At 41.7% G+C, this 21,063-nt stretch overlaps 1 protein-coding gene across 6 annotated transcripts in view; it reads left to right on the top strand.

Moving 5' to 3' along the window:
* Positions 1-19,668, top strand: part of LOC138193915 (calponin homology domain-containing protein DDB_G0272472-like) — a 27,548-nt gene extending 7,880 nt beyond the window's left edge. For 4 of the 6 annotated variants that reach the window (XM_069142221.1, XM_069142222.1, XM_069142219.1 and 1 more), the window contains 32 exons: positions 353-421; positions 560-631; positions 980-1,039; positions 1,209-1,265; positions 1,772-1,840; positions 2,235-2,309; positions 2,788-2,835; positions 3,015-3,092; positions 3,340-3,399; positions 3,487-3,555; positions 3,647-3,712; positions 3,804-3,857; positions 3,940-4,011; positions 4,637-4,702; positions 5,344-5,415; positions 5,507-5,572; positions 6,461-6,532; positions 6,624-6,689; positions 6,833-6,886; positions 6,979-7,041; positions 7,383-7,454; positions 7,565-7,627; positions 7,858-7,920; positions 8,033-8,092; positions 8,753-8,839; positions 9,058-9,108; positions 9,283-9,345; positions 9,484-9,558; positions 10,025-10,064; positions 10,257-10,308; positions 10,524-10,938; positions 17,430-19,668. In XM_069142221.1, coding sequence (XP_068998322.1) covers positions 353-421; positions 560-631; positions 980-1,039; positions 1,209-1,265; positions 1,772-1,840; positions 2,235-2,309; positions 2,788-2,835; positions 3,015-3,092; positions 3,340-3,399; positions 3,487-3,555; positions 3,647-3,712; positions 3,804-3,857; positions 3,940-4,011; positions 4,637-4,702; positions 5,344-5,415; positions 5,507-5,572; positions 6,461-6,532; positions 6,624-6,689; positions 6,833-6,886; positions 6,979-7,041; positions 7,383-7,454; positions 7,565-7,627; positions 7,858-7,920; positions 8,033-8,092; positions 8,753-8,839; positions 9,058-9,108; positions 9,283-9,345; positions 9,484-9,558; positions 10,025-10,064; positions 10,257-10,308; positions 10,524-10,938; positions 17,430-19,106 — 4,026 coding nt within the window. In that variant the 3' untranslated portion in view covers positions 19,107-19,668. Of the gene's footprint in view, positions 1-352; positions 422-559; positions 632-979; positions 1,040-1,208; positions 1,266-1,771; positions 1,841-2,234; positions 2,310-2,787; positions 2,836-3,014; positions 3,093-3,339; positions 3,400-3,486; positions 3,556-3,646; positions 3,713-3,803; positions 3,858-3,939; positions 4,012-4,636; positions 4,703-5,343; positions 5,416-5,506; positions 5,573-6,460; positions 6,533-6,623; positions 6,690-6,832; positions 6,887-6,978; positions 7,042-7,382; positions 7,455-7,564; positions 7,628-7,857; positions 7,921-8,032; positions 8,093-8,752; positions 8,840-9,057; positions 9,109-9,282; positions 9,346-9,483; positions 9,559-10,024; positions 10,065-10,256; positions 10,309-10,523; positions 10,939-12,295; positions 16,117-17,429 lie in introns of those variants that run through there. The other 2 variants (XM_069142220.1, XM_069142224.1) reach the window with 2 other exon arrangements.
* The last annotated feature ends 1,395 nt before the right edge of the window (positions 19,669-21,063 follow it).

The raw sequence follows: 21,063 nt of genomic DNA, 5'->3' as shown, positions 1-21,063 counted from the left end.
ATTTAATAACGGAATTGTAGTGAAAGTATTTTGTCACTGCGGCTCATAAAATTTTACTTGAAAAGAAATCTTGAAATCAGCTGGTTCCTGTCTAGAAATAAGTAAACGCTGATAAGTGTTCAAAGTTGTTATAATACAGGAGGAAAATTTGAATCAGCACTTTTTGCTTTTTCAAAAAGAATCTTATAATTAAAGTCTTTACTTACTTTTACTTGTTGTGCAGCAAAATAGCATCAACAACTATTTCCCTGTTGGTGCCTCTTGATTTTAGTTTAGTTTTGTTTTCTTGTTTTGTTGATCGATCAAACATAAGGACTTGTCGTTGTGACAGTTTGCATCATTTGTGTTTCAGGATAAAGAGTCGCTGCAGACCGAGACGTCGGCCGGCAATGAGAGTCTGTCTGAGAACAGTAACACAAAAGTAAGAGTACGTGATGTTAACTTGGAGGGAGTTCGTGTCGTGTTACTCGTTCCCAAAAGCCAAATGATCCTGTGTGAAACAACAAGTGAGTTAAACAAACAAACACGTGACTAATTCCTTTTTTTCTTTGTGTCTCAGGAGAAAGGAGGTGTTTTCGGTGCCATGTTTAAGAAATCTCCAAAGCTGTCTGAAGGCCCCCGACTGGAGGAGGTAACACATCATATCAATACATCACACGTACCCATTATTTCTATTCAGATTCAAGATTTCGTGTTACGGTGTTTGACTTTCACTATTTGCTTAATTTATAAATGAAGCCCCGATTAATACGTTTGTATTCTTCATTCAAAGAAAAATAAAACGATCCTCAGCTGTCGTTTAGCAGGTTTCTAATGTAACATTTAATCTTCTAAAATCAAAAAAACTAACCAGAATATTGTGACGCATGTTTCTCTGATTTCGTCTCGACCTTGTGTGGCAGGTTTTTTTTTCTTCTTTTTTTAAATTTTTTTTTTATCCGCGCCCACACAGGTCAGGTAACATGTTTGTTGTGTTTAGGGTGCAGAGCCGCTGCACGGTGAGCTGTCTGCCAGCTCGGACAGCCTGTCGGAGAACAAGGTAAGTCCTTCACGACCGAGCGGAGAGATCCTCCCTAACGCTGCCGCCGAAACCGGATGAGTCACAATCACGTAAAACATTTCTGAAGTAGCTGTAGGATCCGCAAAGATAAGGTTTCCTGGTAATCTTGAAATTGTAGACGATAAGTTTGCTTTTCTTCTCTCTGTAGGAGAAAGGCGGTTTGTTCAGTGGACTCCTCAGAAAGACTCCCAAAACAACTGGAGAGGTACAATTCCTCAAACACAAGTGTCGTTTCCATGTAGAAACTCTGGACATAAACAGACCAAAAAAACAGAATGCGATGATTTGCAAATTGTATAAAACCATATTTGATTGTAAATAGAGCAAAGGCAACATGTGAAATGTTTGAAATTGAGTAATTCGATTGTTTTTTTGGGGGGAAATTATATGATGATTTTGAGCTGAAATCCTATAGGAGTCAAAAACGGGACAACATTTCACTTTCAAAACTCCAGCAACTGGTCTCCACAGTTACCAAACGTTTACAGAGTGTTGTTTAAAGGTGATGCACCCCAGTGGTAAACATGCCTGTGTCCCAGCTTTTTTTGAAACGTGTTGCTGCCATTAAATTCTAAATATCGACAGTATGACTATAAAAAAAACAAAAAAAACATCACAAAATGTTTTTGATCTTAAAGCATCGGTAGAAATAAAGGCTGAGTCCATTTTTTTTTAAGTTAAGTCAATAAACGGTGTATTTTTCTTTCTCAGGAGAATCTGTCGGCGCATAAAGATGTTTCGGGCAGCAGTGACAGTCTGTCTGAAGCTGCCAGCACAAAGGTCAGTTTGACTTTCAATAAAAACTCTCTTTGACATCGTTTTATTTAAAGGTAATGATGTTAGATGTTAGTTGTTTTTTTTATTTTCAATCGTCATTCTGATGCATTTCTTTGCCTTTTTTTTTTTATCGTGCAGGTTTTTTAATATTGACCTGAGTTCACTATGCGTTTTTCTGCACATCGTTCCAGGATGAAAGGAAAACAAATTTAAACTCGTTTCATCCAACTCCTTCATCCATGTCAAAATAAACAAATTGTTCTACACTTTGCTGTCGTGTTTTTAGCCTCTTTAGAAATAGAAAAATAACTTAAATGTTGCAGACTTTGCAGAAAGCTCCCGAAGCTGTGTTTCGTTCCGACGGAGGGAAACGGTAATCATGCGATGTGTGTTTCAGGAGAAAGGAGGCGGCGTGTTCAGTGGAATGTTCAAGAAGTCGTCCAGACTTGCAGACGATCCTCCTGCGGAGGACGTAAGCGGCAGCGTCTCCTCTGACTTCTGGCTTCATTCAATTGTTCCAGTAATTCTGCGGGTTGCCAAAATATCACAGCTGCTGTCAGAAATGCAAAAAAATAAAAATCTATGCAAGAGTAGTTACCAAAGAAATGACTTAGAGGAGGAAACACGCCGAGTTCTCCCGCAGTAGAAGTAGTGAAATATAAAAGGCCGGTTCTAGATGATCTTATCTTACCAATCTATTTGTAATGTTTTTTTTAGTTTGTTTTTAGTTTTTTACATAATTCTATTAATCCGTCTAACCATCTTCGATACATTGTAGATTTTAACAGCTTCCATTAACTAATTGTGGTTTTGCCTTTTCTTTGTCAGTTGATCTCCTTTTTACTCATTATAATCATTATAAATGAGCGCCTCCCTCAGCAGTTTTCTCAGGTATTAATAAAAAAATGATGATGATGAAAATGATAATGATAATGTTGATTGTTTCTCAGGAGAAAAAGTCTCAAGACGAAGTGTCAGGCAGCGAGAACAACACCAAGGTGACTTGTTTTTATGTTTCATTTATAAACTCCTCCTGAATGATTTGGTCCGTATATCATGGCCACACGCGCACACGCACACACACACACACACACACACACACACACACACACACACACACACACCTGTCTGTCAAAAGGAACCAGTTCACTTTACTCTCTAAATGTGTCTTTTTCAGGAAAAAGGGGGAATATTCGGTGGAATATTCAAGAAGCCTCCGAAACCTGCAGAAGCTGCTCAACCAGGGGAGGTAACGGTGTGTTTATCACCTCAAAGAATACAACTCTTCTACTTGCATGTCTGTAAATATATTTGTAAAATTTTAAGTTTCAAAAGATTTTCTACCATTAAAGTAACAAAGTTTTGTAGAAACTGTTTGTAAATTTGCTCTCAATCGTAAAATATTTGTTTAATGGGAGAATGTTTCTGAAATTATCTTCTTCCTCAGAAGATGAAAATTGTGAAAGCTTCCGTTCATGGCCGTCAATCCTTTTTATTTACAGGACGCGTCTGTTGATAACGAGCTCTCAGCCAGCAGTGAGAATTTATCTGAGAACAAACCGGTCAGTGTTGACCAGCGACTTGATTCATAAATGTTGGAAACGCTGATCCCAGCTCACCTTAAAGCCTTTTTCTTTCCGTTTCACCAGGAGAAAGTTGGAGGGTTGTTCAGCGGACTTCTCAAAAAGACTCCAAAAGGAGAAAGGGCCGAGTCTCCGGTAAAATAACGTTCTCCTGGAGCGGCAGAATGTTTCTGATCCTCCACATAATTTCAGCCTCTTCATTCGACCGTGTCGCTTTCTGTTTCAGGATCGAGAGGCTCAGAAAGAGCCGTCGGGCAGCAACGGCGACCCGTCGGAGAATAACGACACCAAGGTGAGTGCAGTGGAACAAAAAAAAACACACAAAAAACGCAGCTTTGTGTTCGGCGGGAGCGTTTTTACTGACAGACTCTTATTATTTTCAGGAGAAAAACATTTTCAGCAACATGTTTAAGAAGCCGCAGAAACCAGCAGAGAAGGTACTGTGACTGAATCAGACTTTAAATAAACGCCCTGTGATGGATTAACGTTGCGTTTGACTGTTTCCTGGTTTGAATGCAGGAGTCGGAGGACAACACTGAAAATCTGTTAACTGGCAGCTGCGAGAATCTGTTCGACACGACCGCCCCGAAGGTACCTTCATCCTAAAAAAACGGGAAATATGTTGGCAAAAAAAGCAAAGAGATTAAACCCGAACAGATTAAAATAAAAATAAATGCTCCCCTTGATGTATAAATTGTAATATCACACTTAAAAAAAAACCTCTATTACAGTTGGTCCTGCATTCAAAATCATCTTAAAAAAAAAGGAAAAGTAGAGAGTAAATAACAGTAAAATGTAATTTATGTAACTAAAAGTTAATAAAATATTACTAATTATGCAGAAAATGTTTTCTTATATTAAATGTTGTATGTATTGTTTTTAACTATCTGCTGCTTGAAACAAGAATTAAATTAAACAAATTGCTGCATAAATTATAAAATAGAAACTTTAATTTAAAAAAGCAAACTTACAGGACTGGCAGATATTCTGTTTTAAAATAAAACAAGTCTTGTAGTACTCGAGGGGTCAAATTACTTGATAAGCAGGTTACATTGTGTGAATGATGCATCATATTAAAGGAAATAGAAATACGAAGTGAAGTAGCTCAATACTGTACTTGGGTATCTGGAGACTTACTGAATAGTTGATGCTGATGTTTTCCTGCAACAGTGTTTCGTGTCTGAACAGAGAAAAATAACAGATGTGTGTGTTTCAGGAGAAAAAAGGAGGCCTGGCAGGATTATTTAAAAGATCGGCCAGCATCGACAACCTGTTTGACGAGGTCAGTGTCAGCGCAATGACATCCTTCTCCACAACAACAATAATAACTGATAAATCAGTCAAATAAACTCTGCTCCTGCTCTCCACTCACTCTGAATAACAGCAGCATCGTCCCGTCAGATTTGCACCCTGTCTGTAAATGACAGCATACTTTTTTTTTTAGAAGTATCGACAGACAGACGGACAGATTTCAGTCCCTGGTGATATTAACTTGTCACTGCTTTTTGGCAGCTGACGAACAAACCTCCGGAGTGTCCTTAAAGGCACCATTAACGAGACATTTCCAAGGACTTCCTGCTTGAAACTGAAGTCCTCTAACACATGATAATTATGTTACTCAGACAAAAGCATGTTTCCATACAGTACAACTTGATTGTTTTTTTTCCTGCTACGCTGAAATGAACCATCTGGCTGTCTGAGAAGTGGAAAAGTGACTGTATGCTTTAAATAAATTATATGGCCAAACCACAAACACCTGTTTGGTGTTTTGAGGCTACTTTGTTCTCCTCACTTGAACCTAAAAAGAAAATGTTATCAAGCAAATGTAAGGTCCCATATTGAAGTTTTTAACAACATAATTGTGATTAGTTAACTACCATCCTTTTTAAATTGTCTCCGTTTGTCATTTGCTGGATTGATCAGGAGAAAGGGGGGCTGTTCAGTGGACTTCTCAAGAAAACACCCAAAGCATCCGGAGACGAGGAAGCTGCAGATGTGAGTTTGTGACTCGTTGCACTGATCGCTTCACTGTCTGCGGTGGCTGTCGTTGTTACACACTCACACACATACTGTCCTTTTCTTTCAGGACAAAGAGGCTCAGAAGGAGCTGTTGGCAAGCAACGACAGTTTGTCTGAAAACACCAGCACCAAGGTACTAAAACGTGTTTGTTTTCATGCACTTACAGGCGAGTCTCTCGCAAATTTCTCCTTTTTAAAGTCTGATTTTCAAAATGAATCAGAAGACGTTTGAGCAGATTTAATCTTGTCTAAACAAGATTACAAACCTACGGAGTGTCTTTAAGGGCACCACTAAAGAGATATTTCTAAGGACTTCCTGCTTGGAACTGCATTCCTGTAACACATGATAATGATGTTACTCAGACAAAAAAATTATGTTGCAAAGTCAAACAATCTGCATGGTACACCGAAACGAACCCAGCGGCTGCCTGAGAGGTGGAAAATAAATCGACTAAATGCTGTGAAAGATGATCGGCACTCACATAACGTGAAATTTATCTGGCTCAGCCACACACAGCCACCTGTTTGAGCCTACTGTGCTCTCCTCACTTGAACCAGTCAAGAGAAGTTTGTCAGGCAAATGTATTGCGTTATATTTAAATCTTACTATTTTGATAAGTTAATTTGATTCATGGACAGATCAGTCTTTAATAAGATCCCATGTTTGGTTAACAATGAGACTGATAAGAATGTAATAAACTGTGACAACAACACGTGACAGCAGCCAATTAAAAGATGAAATATTTCCAATAATTACATTTACATTAAATGCATTTAAACCTCAGAGTGCTCATTGATCAACAGAAAAATGAACTGCAAATTATTCATACATGAGTTCGTCCCTCAGGATTGATTTTCATCTATTGTCTCCAGCCCGTTGCTACGATACAGAAAACACCCAAATCTGACTGATGCACACTCACCAAGCAAAAACAACACAGCATAAATATTAGTTACAGTTATAAGCAATGCATACATAATAAATAAATAACGTCTCTTTGTCATTTGCTGGATTGATCAGGAGAAAGGGGGGCTGTTCAGTGGACTTCTCAAGAAAACACCCAAAGCATCCGGAGACGAGGAAGCTGCAGATGTGAGTTTGTGACTCGTTGCACTGATCGCTTCACTGTCTGCGGTGGCTGTCGTTGTTACACACTCACACACATACTGTCCTTTTCTTTCAGGACAAAGAGGCTCAGAAGGAGCTGTCGGCAAGCAACGACAGTTTGTCTGAAAACACCAGCACCAAGGTACTAAAACGTGTTTGTTTTCATGCACTTACAGGCGAGTCTCTTGCAAATTTCTCCTTTAAAGTCCGATTTTCAAAATGAATCAGAAGACGTTTGAGCAGATTTAATCTTGTCTGTCGCTAAACGAGATTGTCTGATTTCAGGAGAAAAGTATCTTCAGCGGGATGTTTAAGAAAAATCAAAAGCCAGCAGATGAGGTCACCCTCACGTAAACTTCAAATATATGACGCTGTTTGATTTCAGCTGTGTTTGTGTTTTTAATCTTTTATTCTCTGCTGTGTTTGTTCAGGAAGGCGAGGACAAGAAATTATCTGCCAGTTGTGAAAATCTGTTGGAAGCAAGCACAACGAAGGTAAAGCGTTGTCCAGAAATCATTATCTCTATCTGTTTGTTTTTTTTCCTCTCTGATTTCTGTCATTGATTATTGACTGTTATAAAAAAAAAATTAAAAAATAAAAAACTTTGCACTATTGTTTAGTTAGTTTTAATTTCATTTAATTATTCTATTGTATTTTATTCTATTTATTGTATAAACTGTGCATTTTTATATTTAATATTTTTTACTGTTATTTTATTGCTTTCCTGTATCTATAAATGCTGCTGTAGCGAAAACATTTCCCCTTGGGGATTAATAAAGTAACTATCCATCTATCTATCTATCTGTTTGTTGCGTGAATGCTTCACGTGTTTCAGGAGAAAACAGGAGGACTCGCAGGGATCTTCAAAAAGTCTCCCAAACCAGCTCCACGCTCGATCGCTTTCCAGGTGACCAAGCACCTCAGGATTTTGTATTTGTTAATATTCATGTATGATGTTGAAAATCCAGAAAATCCAGAATAGAGATTCTGAAACTCTTTTTTATTTTTATTTTCCAGGATCCTCTCCGTGACTCAAAGCAGCTGTCAGCCAGCTGTGACAGCCTGTTAGAAACAGGGAAGGTGAGAGCTTCTCTGCGGATCCATCAATGAGTTTATGTCATTTTATGATGCCAGAAAACATCTGAATATTTGTATTTTCTTTGTTTCGCTTGTTATGCACGGAAACTTTGAAGATTACGGTCGTAATCATCAGATTTCTGTCCCTTATGTCTCTGTTATGTGAGAGTTACCGTTCATCAATTATTTTAAATACAAGAAATAAACGTATTTAACTGCATGTTTTTTTAAAGGAGGATCTCTCTGAACTGTCGGCCAGTAACGATAGTCTGTCTGAAGCTACAAGCACCACAAAGGTGAGTCAGTCAGAGTCTCTTACACTTTAATTGTAACATCTTCTCACCTTTGCGTACCTTAATAAGTAATAAATAAATCAAATAAATACTTCACGCTGTATTTTTCTAACAGGAGAAGAAAGGCGGGTTTGGGGGGATTTTCCGGCGGACGCCCAAAACTGTGGAGCAACAGGTACGAAAGATTTCATCATCACTGAGAGCCATTAAATGTATTTATCGTCACCGTCGTACAGTCGGTGGTAGCTGCAACGACGGACGAAGAAGTCACAACATGGAGCAAAACAGTGGAGCTCATCGGGGACAGAAATACAATACTTTCTAATCTGCGTATTAAAAACGGTCAATAAATTAACTCTAAAAGTCTGAAAGCACGAGTGAAGATACGAACTCAGAATTCCTCGTTACAAACGATGACATCAACTTCACAGTTTGAGAAAAGTGACACTTGAAAAATGAATGAATGTCAGAATATTTAAGCATTTGTTTGCCCCCCCTTTTGCTTTAATGGCAGCAGCCCTCGAGCTGCACGGACTCCACTTATTTATCCCAGCATGCCTTCTTGTGATGTCGGGAAACGCACACAAATTTGATTGTTGACCTAGAAATAGAGCAGAATCTCAAATATTTCTTCTTTATTTTACTTATGTTACTTCTTAGTTGTAAGTATTTTGATTTGCAGGTTGTAACGTGGGAGCAGACTTGTCTTGAAAAAATAACTTGTAAATTGATAAATGTGTTACGAGCACGTTGGCCGATCCCTGTTAACTCCTGAGTCGTCCGCTGGTTTCCGTGCGGCCGTTAAACAAACTGATGTTTCTGTGCTGTGATGCAGGAAAGTGAAGAGGCGGAGTCAGCGGCAGCGGTGGTGCCGGGAGGCGCAGGCCTGAGACGCAGGAGGACCATAAAGAAGAAAAGACGAGTGAGACGTCGTTCACTTTACAAGCATCCACAGACACGATGAAGAGAAGCAGCAAATCAGAGTTTTAACATATTCAATAACATAAATTTATACTTCTAGCGTCAACTCCCAACAAAGAGGGTTCAGTTTTTATGTAGTTAAAGTCACAAACATTTTCTCTGTTTGAGGATTTCCTTCTTGTCAAACTAATAAAATCTTTCTCTCTTTATTTTTTGCAGGTTGTGTCATTCCGAGTCAAGAAAACTCTCAACGTCAATGCGGCTTCACAGGTATGTACTGCTGTCAGATGCCTTTTTTTTCCTTTGTCGTTACTCGCGTTTTCACCCTTTCAAGACAAACGCTGACAAATCAGTTTCATTTACTTTAAATCTGAGTTGATTTTTTTTTTTAGCGCGAAAGTTATTAGATCATTACACAATAATACTCAGTTTTTTCCTCCTCAGAGTTCAGATAAGATGCCCCTCATTGAGGAGGCAGTGGAGCTGCAGGAGCTGAACGAAGCGCAGGTAGAAATATTCAAATGTTGTTATTCTTTAAGAAGTTGCCAATGTTTCTAACGGGATGGATTTTAAAAAATAATAATGAATAGACGAGCCGAACTGACTGATCTCGGTGTTAAAGTTGACTTATTGTTTGTTTTGCAGGAGAACACGGTGGAGGTTGAGCCTGTGGAGATGGCAGCTTATCCGACTGAAGGCAACCCCGCTGTAGCTGAGCCGGTGTGTTTCAGTGTTCTCATGTTTTTACTGTGTGTGTGTGTGTGTGTGTGTGTGTGTGTGCGCGTGTGTGTGCGTGCGTGTGTGTGCGTGTGCGTGTGTGTGTGTACCATCAGTGGAGACATGGGCCCCTAAATAATAACACGCTATTTCTGCGATAATGATATTCTCGATGATATAAAATTTAAAAAAAACGGAAAAATATTTAATTAACAACAAACAATTGCAACAAAATAAGTGTTTTAACGAACTCTTTTACAGTCATCAGTGTCGATGATGACGTGAAAGTTAAACATGTAACGTGTGTCATACTGTTAATCCGATAAGATAAAGATGAAACATCAATACACCAACAAGTTTGGAATATTTCCATCATCACACTATGAATTTTGTTTATCTTAATAAAACTTGGAAAAGTATTATTTAAACAATAAGTTGTCTGTGAAGTAACACAGGTCGTTGTTTTCAGGAAAGTGATGAGCTGATGGATTGGTGGAACACGGTCAAAGGTTAGTTTGAACCATTCATTTAAAAAAAGTAAAGTTTGAACTGTTTGTTCATTTATTTTAACTGCTTCACCAGCAGAAAGTGTGGAAATCACAGCCTGCATTTACACACACACGCACACGCACACGCACGCACACACACACGCACAAATAGTACTAATTACTAATTGTGTTATTTGTGCTGCTGGTTGCCAGGTTGGACGGAGTGGACGGAGACTTCTAATTTCACGGAGGGGGATGAGCAAATGTAAATACAGTTTGTTTATTTGTTTGTTTGTTTGTTTGAAATAGTTTTTCAGTTGATGTCATATTTGGGATTCTGGGAGATTTAGTAAAGTAATTTTTGCACTTCTAATTTTCCTGTCAATTTAAATATTTGAAGGACTTAATGATTAAACTTGACAAACCAAACGTCTCCACGGTGCCTCATGTCATGTGGTCATCGTTCCCGTGTGTCTCCAGGGCGATGGAGCAGGCGGCCGATCGCGTCTACATGGCGGCCCGTCTTTTTGTGCGTCTCTTCAACCAGCAGGGGGCGTCCCTGCAGCACCGCATCCTGGAGCTCGTGGCTCTGGCCGACGCCGCCGATCAGTTCCACAAGAAGACGGTGAAGGCCGCCGTGGGCGGCGGCGTGGCCAGCGTGGCGGGCAGCGTGGCCACGATCACCGGGCTCATCCTGGCGCCTTTCACGTTCGGCGCCTCCATTATCGTGACGGCGGTGGGGATCGGCGTGGCGACGGCGGGCAGCATCACGTCGGCGACCGCCAACATCACCGACGCGGTGCACTCCAACATGGACCGTAAGAAGGTGGAGAAGATGATCCAGGGCTACCAGGAGGAGATCAAAGACATCCGAGAGTGTATGGAGTTCGTGCAGGTGAGGAAATGTTTTTAACTTTTTAACTTGAACCGTTAAGCTTCTGACGGTTTACTGCTCTGCCAAAAATCTCTATCTGGTGGCGTCTGACAGGTCAGAGGTCGAGGTGGACGAATAACAGCACAGAAAGAGGCTAAATGGAAAAAAGGGTTCATGCTGTGTATGTCAGGGTTTCTTTTCAAATGAACAGATCATCTGTTTTTACTGTTATATAGTTAAACATTTCGTCTGTGAAATGTCTAACTGATGAAAAATGGCCATCATAAGGTGACGTCGTTCACTAAAACTCAAAGATATTCAGTTCACGTGTGAGAAACTCAACAGTTTTGATACATTTCCTGCTTTATAATTTTACTTGATGAATTTCTGTGTCGATTTGATTTGATTTGATATCATTTCGGTTTGGTTCGGGATATTTCAGTTACAATACCAATTTTGCTTGGATGTGAAACAGACTTGGAGAACTTGTTTGTGTAAATTGTACCAGGAACCCTCTAACAGTGCATTATTAAAAATATGAATGTTTACATTAAGAACAGACCTTAAAGCAGTTACCTCTATGCACTTTTTATTCAACAACAACAACAACCATAAAATACTCTTTGTTTCTGGTATAAACCCCGCCCACTGAAGTTGCATATACTCGTGTTCAGAATCTTATTGGCTTTACGAAGCGTCAATCATCGCTCACGTGACTTCCGACTGGCTGGATCGGACACCTTCGCTCGATACCGACTCTGGCTGGCTATGGTAGCCTGGGGACAAGATATGGAAGCTCCTATTGGCTCAGTGAGATGTCGATCAAACCAGCAGTGGAAAGAGGCTTTCTGACTTTACTGCCAACTATGCAGAAAATGAAGAACGCCTGCCGGGAAGTTTCAAATCACGCAACAGTGGATCGTGTGTATTATGGATGTAATAATGTGTTTTGGATTGTATTTCCTCAACCTTTGCGGACTTGACCAGGCTGTTTGTTGTCGGATCATTGTGGGACTATGACACTTTATAGGTGAGTTACGTCAATACTGTAATCGTCATTTTGTGCGGTGGTGGTCTGACAAAGCTGTTCGCTGAACCTGCTGAGGCGATTGTATCTTGAAATAGTTAATCGAATCGCAAGAATCGTAGTTTTCCACAGACCTCTCGCATGAGTAGAAACGTAAACTTTAGCACTGTGGACGAGGAAGTCGATGCCGTTAAAACTCCACGTTAAAACGAGTGGGCCGTCCGAATGTTATGTGGCTAAAAGGTCAATCTTGGGATTTAATGAATTCATATTGAATTACTCAAGTTAAGATGGATTTGAATCGGCCGACCCAATTGCTGACCGTCTGTCTTGTCTCTCTGCGTGTTGTAGGAAGGTATGGACACCCTGCAGGAGTGGGATTTTGAGAAATACACCCAAAGTGCTGCCAAAAAGGCCATGAACCACAACATTAAACATGTGATGAAGGAGGGAGGCCGCGCTGGGAAAGCCCTGATGATCAACACCGACAAGCTCATCAGCACCGTGCAGATTTTGGGAGCCGCAGGCGGCGCCGCCAAAGCCGCTCAGGCCATCAGCGTCACCACCGGCGTCATGTCGGCGCTCTTTCTGGCTCTGGACGTTTTCTTCCTCGCCAGAGACTCCCACGAGCTGCGCAAGGGCGCCAAGACCAAATTCGCCGCCAAGATCAGGGACGTATGTAAAGACCTCCAGGACGGCCTCCTGGAGCTGAACAAGGTGAAGACGCAGCTGCAGAAGACCATGGACGGCATCGAGGTGGAGGAGTACGAGGAGATCGAGGAGGTGGAGGTGGAGGTCGAAGACGACTTGGAGTCCGACCCGAAGAAGCTGGCCGAGCTGGAGAAGGAGCTGGACCTCATGGAGGAGAAACTGGACAAGAAGGTGGAGGAGAAGGAGGAGAAGAAGATTAAAGAGATGGAGAAAGAAAATTCAAAGGAGAAGAGCGTGAAGAAAAAAGGGGAGTCAGAGGAAAAGAAGGAGAAAGAGGAGGAGATGGAGGAAAGTAGGGAAACGAAAGAGGAAAAGGAGGAAGGAGAAAGTGAGTTTGGGTCCAGAGTAGAGACGATTCCTGGTGAGGAAAAGGAGCAGAAAAGGGAGAACGCTGCTAAAAAGGAAGTTTTAAAAGAACAACCACAGAAGGGAAGCAAAAAAGACAAAGAAACGGAGAACAAAATAACAGCTGGAAAAGAGAAAGAGGAGAGTAGGAGAGACAAGGTGACAGCAGAAGGGACAGAAAAGGAGAAAAATAAAACCGGAAAAGAGCAGGAAGACGTTAAGAGCAGATCAGGAGACAACAGGAGTGTAAAAACACACAGCGAGAGGAGGAAGAGGAGCAGCAGGGAGGACGAAGGAGGGACGAAGCCTGAATGGAAAACTCCAAATAAACAGGTGGAAAGCGGGAGTACGAGGAGTCACAGCGGCAGGAGCGACAAACACCGAGACGGAGGAAGCAAAGGTGAGACGAGAGGAGCCGACGAGAAGCGAGGAAGCCGCCGAGAGAGCGACAGGACGGAGAGCTGGAGGAGGAGAGGAGAGGAGGAGAGAGGGGTGAAGGACTGGAGAGCTGAGATGGAGAAAAGTACAGAAGAGAGGGGCACGAAGAGAGAAGATCACGTGAGGAGAGAGTCGCATCGAGGTCACGAAACCACCAGGAGGGAGGAGTCGAAGAGGAGTCACCACAGGAGGGGACACGAGGAGACGCGAGGGGGCAGGGTGGAGAGCGCCAGGAGGAAGTTTGAGAGGGCAGGAGGTGAAGAGGAGGAGGAGGGCGGAGAGAGTCGGAGGAGAGACGGAGAGCACCAACACAGCCGGCGAGGATCTCGGCCGCGCTCCAACGCTCTGCTGGAAGACGGACTCAACATCTAGTTTTAACGTTCAGACCGAAAACCATTGAGGTCTCAAGTTACCCAAATCCACTGCAGAAGTTCCCCGAGTTTCATCACAGTTTTAGTTTTGTCTGCGGCATCCCGGTGATCCAGTGGAAGCTGCGCGTACCTCCACGATTGCGTCACGAACCGGAGCTGCTAACAGCTAATTCGGCCCCTTCAAATACCCGATAAGCTGATAATGCAACAGCACACGTGATGAGCTTTGACGGGATCTTGTCCTCGCGATCGCTTCAGTTTCTAAAATACAGAAACGTTTCTGTAGCAAGTTCACCGAACCCAGCAGGGAGCTGCTGGGTTCATCATTTCTGTGTTGAGGATTGAAAAATGAGCCACATTCAGTGAGTTCTCATGACGGGGACTGAAATCGGTGACGATGCGCCGCCAATGTTGAAATGACATCAACTTTACTGCGGAACAAAATCCACTCACCGACGTGTTTATTAACGTTTAGACGGCGAAACTACAACCCGTCATTTCAGATCGGTTTATTGTGTATTTTGGTGTTTTCGGCGCGAGGGATGACTTCCTGCTCATCGATCCGCCGCTTTGCTTCAGACTGAAATGTCTCAACAGCTGTTCGGTGGACATTAATTATTGATAGATGATATTTCTAATGACCTCTGTGATCCTCTGACTCTAGCGCCACCATCAGGTCTAAGATAAGACTTTAATGGAACCGCAGGGAAACTTGTCTTGACTGCAAAAATGCTGCTACTGTCCAGTACAAAATAAATCCAAATACATCTCATGAATACCTAAAACGTTAAAATATGGAAAATAAATACCCGCCAAAAAAAGCCATAAATCCTGGAATTAAACAAAAAAAAAGTATAATTACGACGAGAAAGAGTATTAAATTGTCAAGTTAAGTTATTGCACATGACAGTAAACAATAATCAACAACAGCAAACAATGACCTCCCATCAGCCTCAGCTGCACTTTACATTATGTTAATGCTGATGGGTAAATATTAGCTTGTTAATATAAAAGCTGTTAAAGCCTCATTCACTCAGTTACGACTCCCTCCATAATAAACCGCCAACATCCTGCATCATCAGTGACGCAGCAGTGTATTATGGGATTGTTAACGGACACCAATGAACAAACCGTACTGTCTACTTTTTGGTTTTTCGAGAGCACTCTGTGGTCGATACAAAAATAAAAAGGGAGGCCAGTAAAACTGGTGCACTACGTAGTAAATAGAGATTGATTTCAGCTATAGTTGTGTAAAACTGTCTTCAACCAAACCACAGAAGAAAAAAAAAACAACAACAACCGTGCAGATTGTTTTATCTGCAGGTTTAAAGACGCCTCTACGTCTGGACACGAAGCGGCTGAATGAATCATTTTCATTCCTCGCAGCTTTGAAAAATCATGTCTCAAAAAGCAGTTTTTCATGTGTAGGTCAAGTTTTCACTGCAGAAATGCCTCACCTATTATTTATCCCAACTGACAGAAACACAGTTGCTGTGAGCAACACAGATTCAAATCACATCCGCGTCAGTAGAAAACTACAAGATCAGCATGTTTAGTTCAAATGTGGGTGAAACGGCCTTTTAAAGCCTCTTCATGTGGATATTGTTCAGACAGACGCGTTCAGATCTTTTCTTTTACCGCTGAACGCCGAAGCTTTTGCTGCTTCTGTAAAAACTGTGACTTTTGTTTTGTTTTGTGCCACAAAGCAGCTGCGAACAAACGTCCAATTTACTATAAAATGCAGTTTGCACATCGTCGTTGACGCAAAACTTTGGATCAGTGTTGTTAATGCATCACTTTAAAGTTTTTTGTTTTTTAAAAAAAAGCTTCAAGCGCAGTTTGTTTCTGAAACCTGTTATTCTACACGGTTTCAGTTACTTTCTTTATTATTGGTGTTTCAGGGTAAAACTAATGGGACTGTTTTAACTCTGTATCGTACCTTTTCTTTTTTTTTTATGAACATGCTGCGTGTCGTGTCGTTTACAAGATGTTTGTTTGTATTTTGTACTAAAAAAAAAGGGCCAGTTTGACTGCTTGTCGTTATATTTGAGCTACGACAAAAACCCGCTTTGGAAATCTACCGAACTGTTACGAACTTTTGCACTTTAACCAGACGTCGTCGTCTCCACGTCTGTCGCTGCTCTCAGGTTGAACATGAGCACTTCTTTAAAACGCTACACTTATCACCTGTCTTTACCGCCGGTGTGTCCGAGGTTTTATACGTACGCAGTTTGTATTTTTATACGGGTAAACACTCTTTTCTTACGGTGCTGGTTTCTTATTGGACAAATAAATTATCAAGTGACAGTGAAGTGAATTTTGTCTTCTTTTCCGTCTTTGAAGTGCATGGTGGGATGGAAATCGCCGCTAATTTCCCCTCCACCATAGTTTTTTTTGCCTTCACGCGTACAAAACTAAACAAAAACGTAGGACTTAACAAAAACAACGAGCGGGTTTTGGGGGCTTTTAAAAGGCCGATTTCAGATTTCGGTGAATGTTTTGTGAGCTGTAACAGCTGATCACCACTGGGGGGAGACAGAGGACAGAAGATCGACTATAAAACAGGTCATGGATCGTGTGTCATCTCATGAAGTCCCACTCTTTTTTTTTTCTAGTTTTGCTTTTTATAATATAAATATAATATTTGTTCAAAGCCTTGCGCTCTGAGACAGCGGGTTTCCATCTTTTATTGTTTTTATTTATTCTTTGTAAATGGAGTGGACCAAGTATGTTTACTCATGTTTACTCACTTAAATGGGATTTTATTGGAGCTTCACTTGAGCTCTTCCATTCTTCTTAAATCAGCAGGTCGTCTGTTTTTTTACAATATAAATATATATATAAATATAATATTTGTTCAAAGCCTTGCGCTCTGAGACAGCGGGTTTCCATCTTTTATTGTTTTTATTTATTCTTTGTAAATAGAGTGGACCAAGTATGTTTACTCATCTTTATTCACTTAAATGGGATTTTATTGGAGCTTCACTTGAGCTCTTCCATGCTTCTTAAATCAGCAGGTCGTCTGTTTGTACCGCTTAGATAAACATTTGGTTTATAAAATGTCTAACTGATGAAAAACGGCCTCGCAAAGGGCACATCTTCCACCAACAGTCTGAAACTCAGATATTCAGTTCACATTTGAGAAACTCTACAGTTTTAACACATTTCCTGCTTCATAATTTTACTTGATAAATTGTCTGTCAGTCAACAAATCCGCCTGTTAAATACCTAATTTATTAGTGTAGACACCTGAAATGTAAGAAATGAAATGAGATTTTGAAAACTTCATCTGCAATTTGAAATATATTCCAGCCTAAACTTCTGTTTTTACAGAAATATACCTGTCAGATTTTCACCTCCATGTTAAGTGATTCTGTATGATATTTTTTTTTTTTTCACCTCAGTAATGACCTACTTTCTAGACAACTTGTAAATTAATATTGGTACATAATGTAACAAACATGACAGCATAAGATCAGAATAATTCTTGTTATTTGGTCCACGGTTTTGTCTTTGAAATTAAACGTCATTCATTGTAAGAAACCCCGTGAAAGGAGGGATATTAGTGATAAAGATTTCCTCCTTGCTGACCGTCTGTCTTGTCTCTCTGCGTGTTGTAGGAAGGTATGGACACCCTGCAGGAGTGGGACTTTGAGAAATACTCTGAAAGTGCTGCCAAAAAGGCCATGAACCACAACATTAAACATGTGATGAAGGAGGGAGGCCGCGCTGGGAAAGCTCTGATGATCAACACCGACAAGCTCGTCAGCACCGTGCAGATTCTGGGAGCCGCAGGCGGCGCCGCCAAAGCCGCTCAGGCCATCAGCGTCACCACCGGCGTCATGTCGGCGCTCTTTCTGGCTCTGGACGTTTTCTTCCTCGCCAAAGACTCCCACGAGCTGCGCAAGGGCGCCAAGACCAAATTCGCCGCCAAGATCAGGGACGTATGTAAAGACCTCCAGGACGGCCTCCTGGAGCTGAACAAGGTGAAGACGCAGCTGCAGAAGACCATGGACGGCATCGAGGTGGAGGAGTACGAGGAGATCGAGGAGGTGGAGGTGGAGGTCGAAGACGACTTGGAGTCCGACCCGAAGAAGCTGGCCGAGCTGGAGAAGGAGCTGGACCTCATGGAGGAGAAACTGGACAAGAAGGTGGAGGAGGAGGAGGAGAAGAAGATTAAAGAGATGGAGAAAGAAAATGTGAAACTGAAGAAGAAAGGAGAGGAGAAGAGGGTGAAGGAAAAGGGAGAGGCAGAGGAAAAGAAGGAGAAAGAGGAGGAGATGGAGGAAAGTAGGGAAACGAAAGAGGAAAAGGAGGAAGGAGAACGTGAGTTTGAGTCCAAATTAGAGACGATTCCTGGTGAGGAAAAGGAGCAGAAAAGGGAGAATGCTGCTAAAGAGGAAGTTTTAAAAGAACAACCACAGAAGGGAAGCAAAAAAGACAAAGAAACGGAGAACAAAATAACAGCTGGAAAAGAGAAAGAGGAGAGTAGGAGAGACAAGGTGACAGCAGAAGGGACAGAAAAGGAGAAAAATAAAACCGGAAAAGAGCAGGAAGACAACAGGAGTGTAAAAACACACAGCGAGAGGAGGAAGAGGAGCAGCGGGGAGGACGAAGGAGGGACGAAGACTGAATGGAAAACTCCAAATAAACAGGTGGAAAGCGGGAGTACGAGGAGTCACAGCGGCAGGAGCGACAAACACCGAGACGGAGGAAGCAAAGGTGAGACGAGAGGAGCCGACGAGAAGCGAGGAAGCTGCCGAGAGAGCGACAGGACGGAGAGCTGGAGGAGGAGAGGAGAGGAGGAGAGAGGGGTGAAGGACTGGAGAGCCGAGATGGAGAAAAGTACAGAAGAGAGGGGCACGAAGAGAGAAGATCACGTGAGGAGAGAGTCGCATCGAGGTCACGAAACCACCAGGAGGGAGGAGTCGAAGAGGAGTCACCACAGGAAGGGACACGAGGAGACGCGAGGGGGCAGGGTGGAGAGCGCCAGGAGGAAGTTTGAGAGGGCAGGAGGTGAAGAGGAGGAGGAGGAGGAGGATGGAGAAAGGAGAGGAAGTGACAGAGAGAGGAGAGGAAGTGACAGAGACAGAGAGAGGAGAGGAAGTGACAGAGAGAGGAGAGGAAGTGACAGAGACAGAGAGAGGAGAGGAAGTGACAGAGAGAGGAGAGGAAGTGACAGAGAGAGGAGAGGAAGTGACAGAGAGAGGAGAGGAAGTGACAGAGAGCACCAACACAGCCGGCGAGGATCTCGACCGAGCTCCAACACTCTGCTGGAAGACGGACTCAACATCTAGTTTTAACCTGAACGACCTCTACGACTTTTTATTTTTTTAATTTTTTTTGCACTACCAAGCAGCTGTAAACCAACGTCAGATTTAATGCAAAATACACGTCGGGATTGGCTCCTAACATTCGGATTAGTTTTGTCAATGCTTCACTTGGAAATATGTATTCGAAACCTCAACACACAGTTTGTTTCTGAAACCTGTTGGTGTCAGTCACTTTCCTCATTGTTGGTGTTTCAGGGTAAAACTAGTGGGACTCTTTTAACTCCGTATCGTGCTTTTTTTTTTTTGGGACAAACATACCAATATACCAAGTGGATAGAAGAATCATTTTTCTTCATCTTAAACTGTGACAGGTTTGTTTTTTTTTCCACTCAGCGCACTTTAACCGGGCGTCGTCTCCTCCACGTCTGTCCCCGCTCTCAGGTTGAACACTACCACTTCTTAAAGATAGCACTCTAACATCTGTATGCACTACGGGTGTGTCCGTAGTTTTATATGTTCGCTGTTTGCATATTTATACGGGTAAACACTCTTTTCTATAAATTATTATGAGTTACAGTCAAGTGAATTTGGTCTCTTTGTTTTGTCTTTGAGGTGCATAATCTCACATCCCGCAATAGTTTTTTTGTGTTCACGCATAGAAAAATATACAAAAACATAAGACTAATAAAAAAAAAAGAGCGAGCTGGTTTTGGGGGCTTTTAAAATACAGATTTCAGATTTCAGTGGATGTTTTGTGGGAGACAGAGGGCCGAACCGGGGGTATAAAACAGGTCTGTGATCATGTGTATCATTATATAAGCATATGTCATACTCACATAATACTGTTTTTGTTATAGGTTTAATCTTTATATCATAAATATAGTCCTTATTTAAAGCCTTGTGCTTTGACATGTCCGATTTCTATATTTTATTGTTTATTCTCAGTAAATGCCTCTAGTGGAGTGTTACAAGTACATTTACAGTGGTGTGAAAAAGTGTTTGCCCCCTTCCTGATTTCTTATTTTTTTTCATGTTTGTCACACTTAAATGTTTCAGATCATCAAATAAATGTAAATATTAGTCAAAGACAACACAAGTAAACACAAAATGCAGTTTTTAAATGAAGGTTTTTATTATTAAGGGAGTAAAAAAAAAAATCCAAACCCACATGGTCCTGTGTGAAAAAGTGTTTGCCCCCTCCTGTTAAAACATAACTTAACTGTGGTTTATCACACCTGAGTTCACTTTCTCCAGCCACACCCAGGCCTGATTACTGCCACACCTGTTCTCAATCCAGAAATCACTTAAATAGGACCTTCCTGACAAAGTGAAGTCGACCAAAAGATCCTCAAAAGCTGGACATCATGCCGAGATCCAAAGAAATTCAGGAACAAATGAGAAAGAAAGTAGTTGAGATCTATCAGTCTGAAAAAGGTTCTAAAGCCATTTCTAAAGCTTTGGGACTCCAGAGAACCACAGTGAGAGCCATTATCCACAAATGGAGAAAACATGGAACAGTGGTGAACCTTCCCAGGAGTGGCCGGTCGACCAAAATTACCCCAAGAGCGCAACGACGACTCATCCGAGACGTCACAAAAGACCCCACAACAACATCCAGAGAACTGCAGGCCTCACTTGCCTCAGTTAAGGTCAGTATTCATGACTCCACCATAAGAAAGAGACTCGGCAAAAATGGCTGCATGGCAGAGTTCCAAGACGAAAACCACCGCTGAGCAAAAACAACATGAAGGCTCGTCTCATTTTTTCCAGAAAACATCATGATGATCCCCAAGACTTTTGGGAAAATACTCTGTGGACTGACGAGACAAAAGTTGAACTTTCTGGAAGGTGTGTGTTCCATTACATCTGGCGTAAAAGTAACACCGCATTTCAGAAAAAGAACATCATACCAACAGTAAAATATGGTGGTGGTGGTGTGATGGTCTGGGGCTGTTTTGCTGCTCCAGGACCTGGAAGACTT

This window comes from Embiotoca jacksoni, unplaced genomic scaffold (assembly GCF_022577435.1).
Source record: "Embiotoca jacksoni isolate LCO1_2020_lvr unplaced genomic scaffold, fEmbJac1.0.p SCAF_99, whole genome shotgun sequence".
In the NCBI taxonomy this organism is placed as follows: Eukaryota; Metazoa; Chordata; class Actinopteri; family Embiotocidae; genus Embiotoca; species Embiotoca jacksoni.
This window is presented reverse-complemented; position numbering and strand designations above follow the sequence as displayed.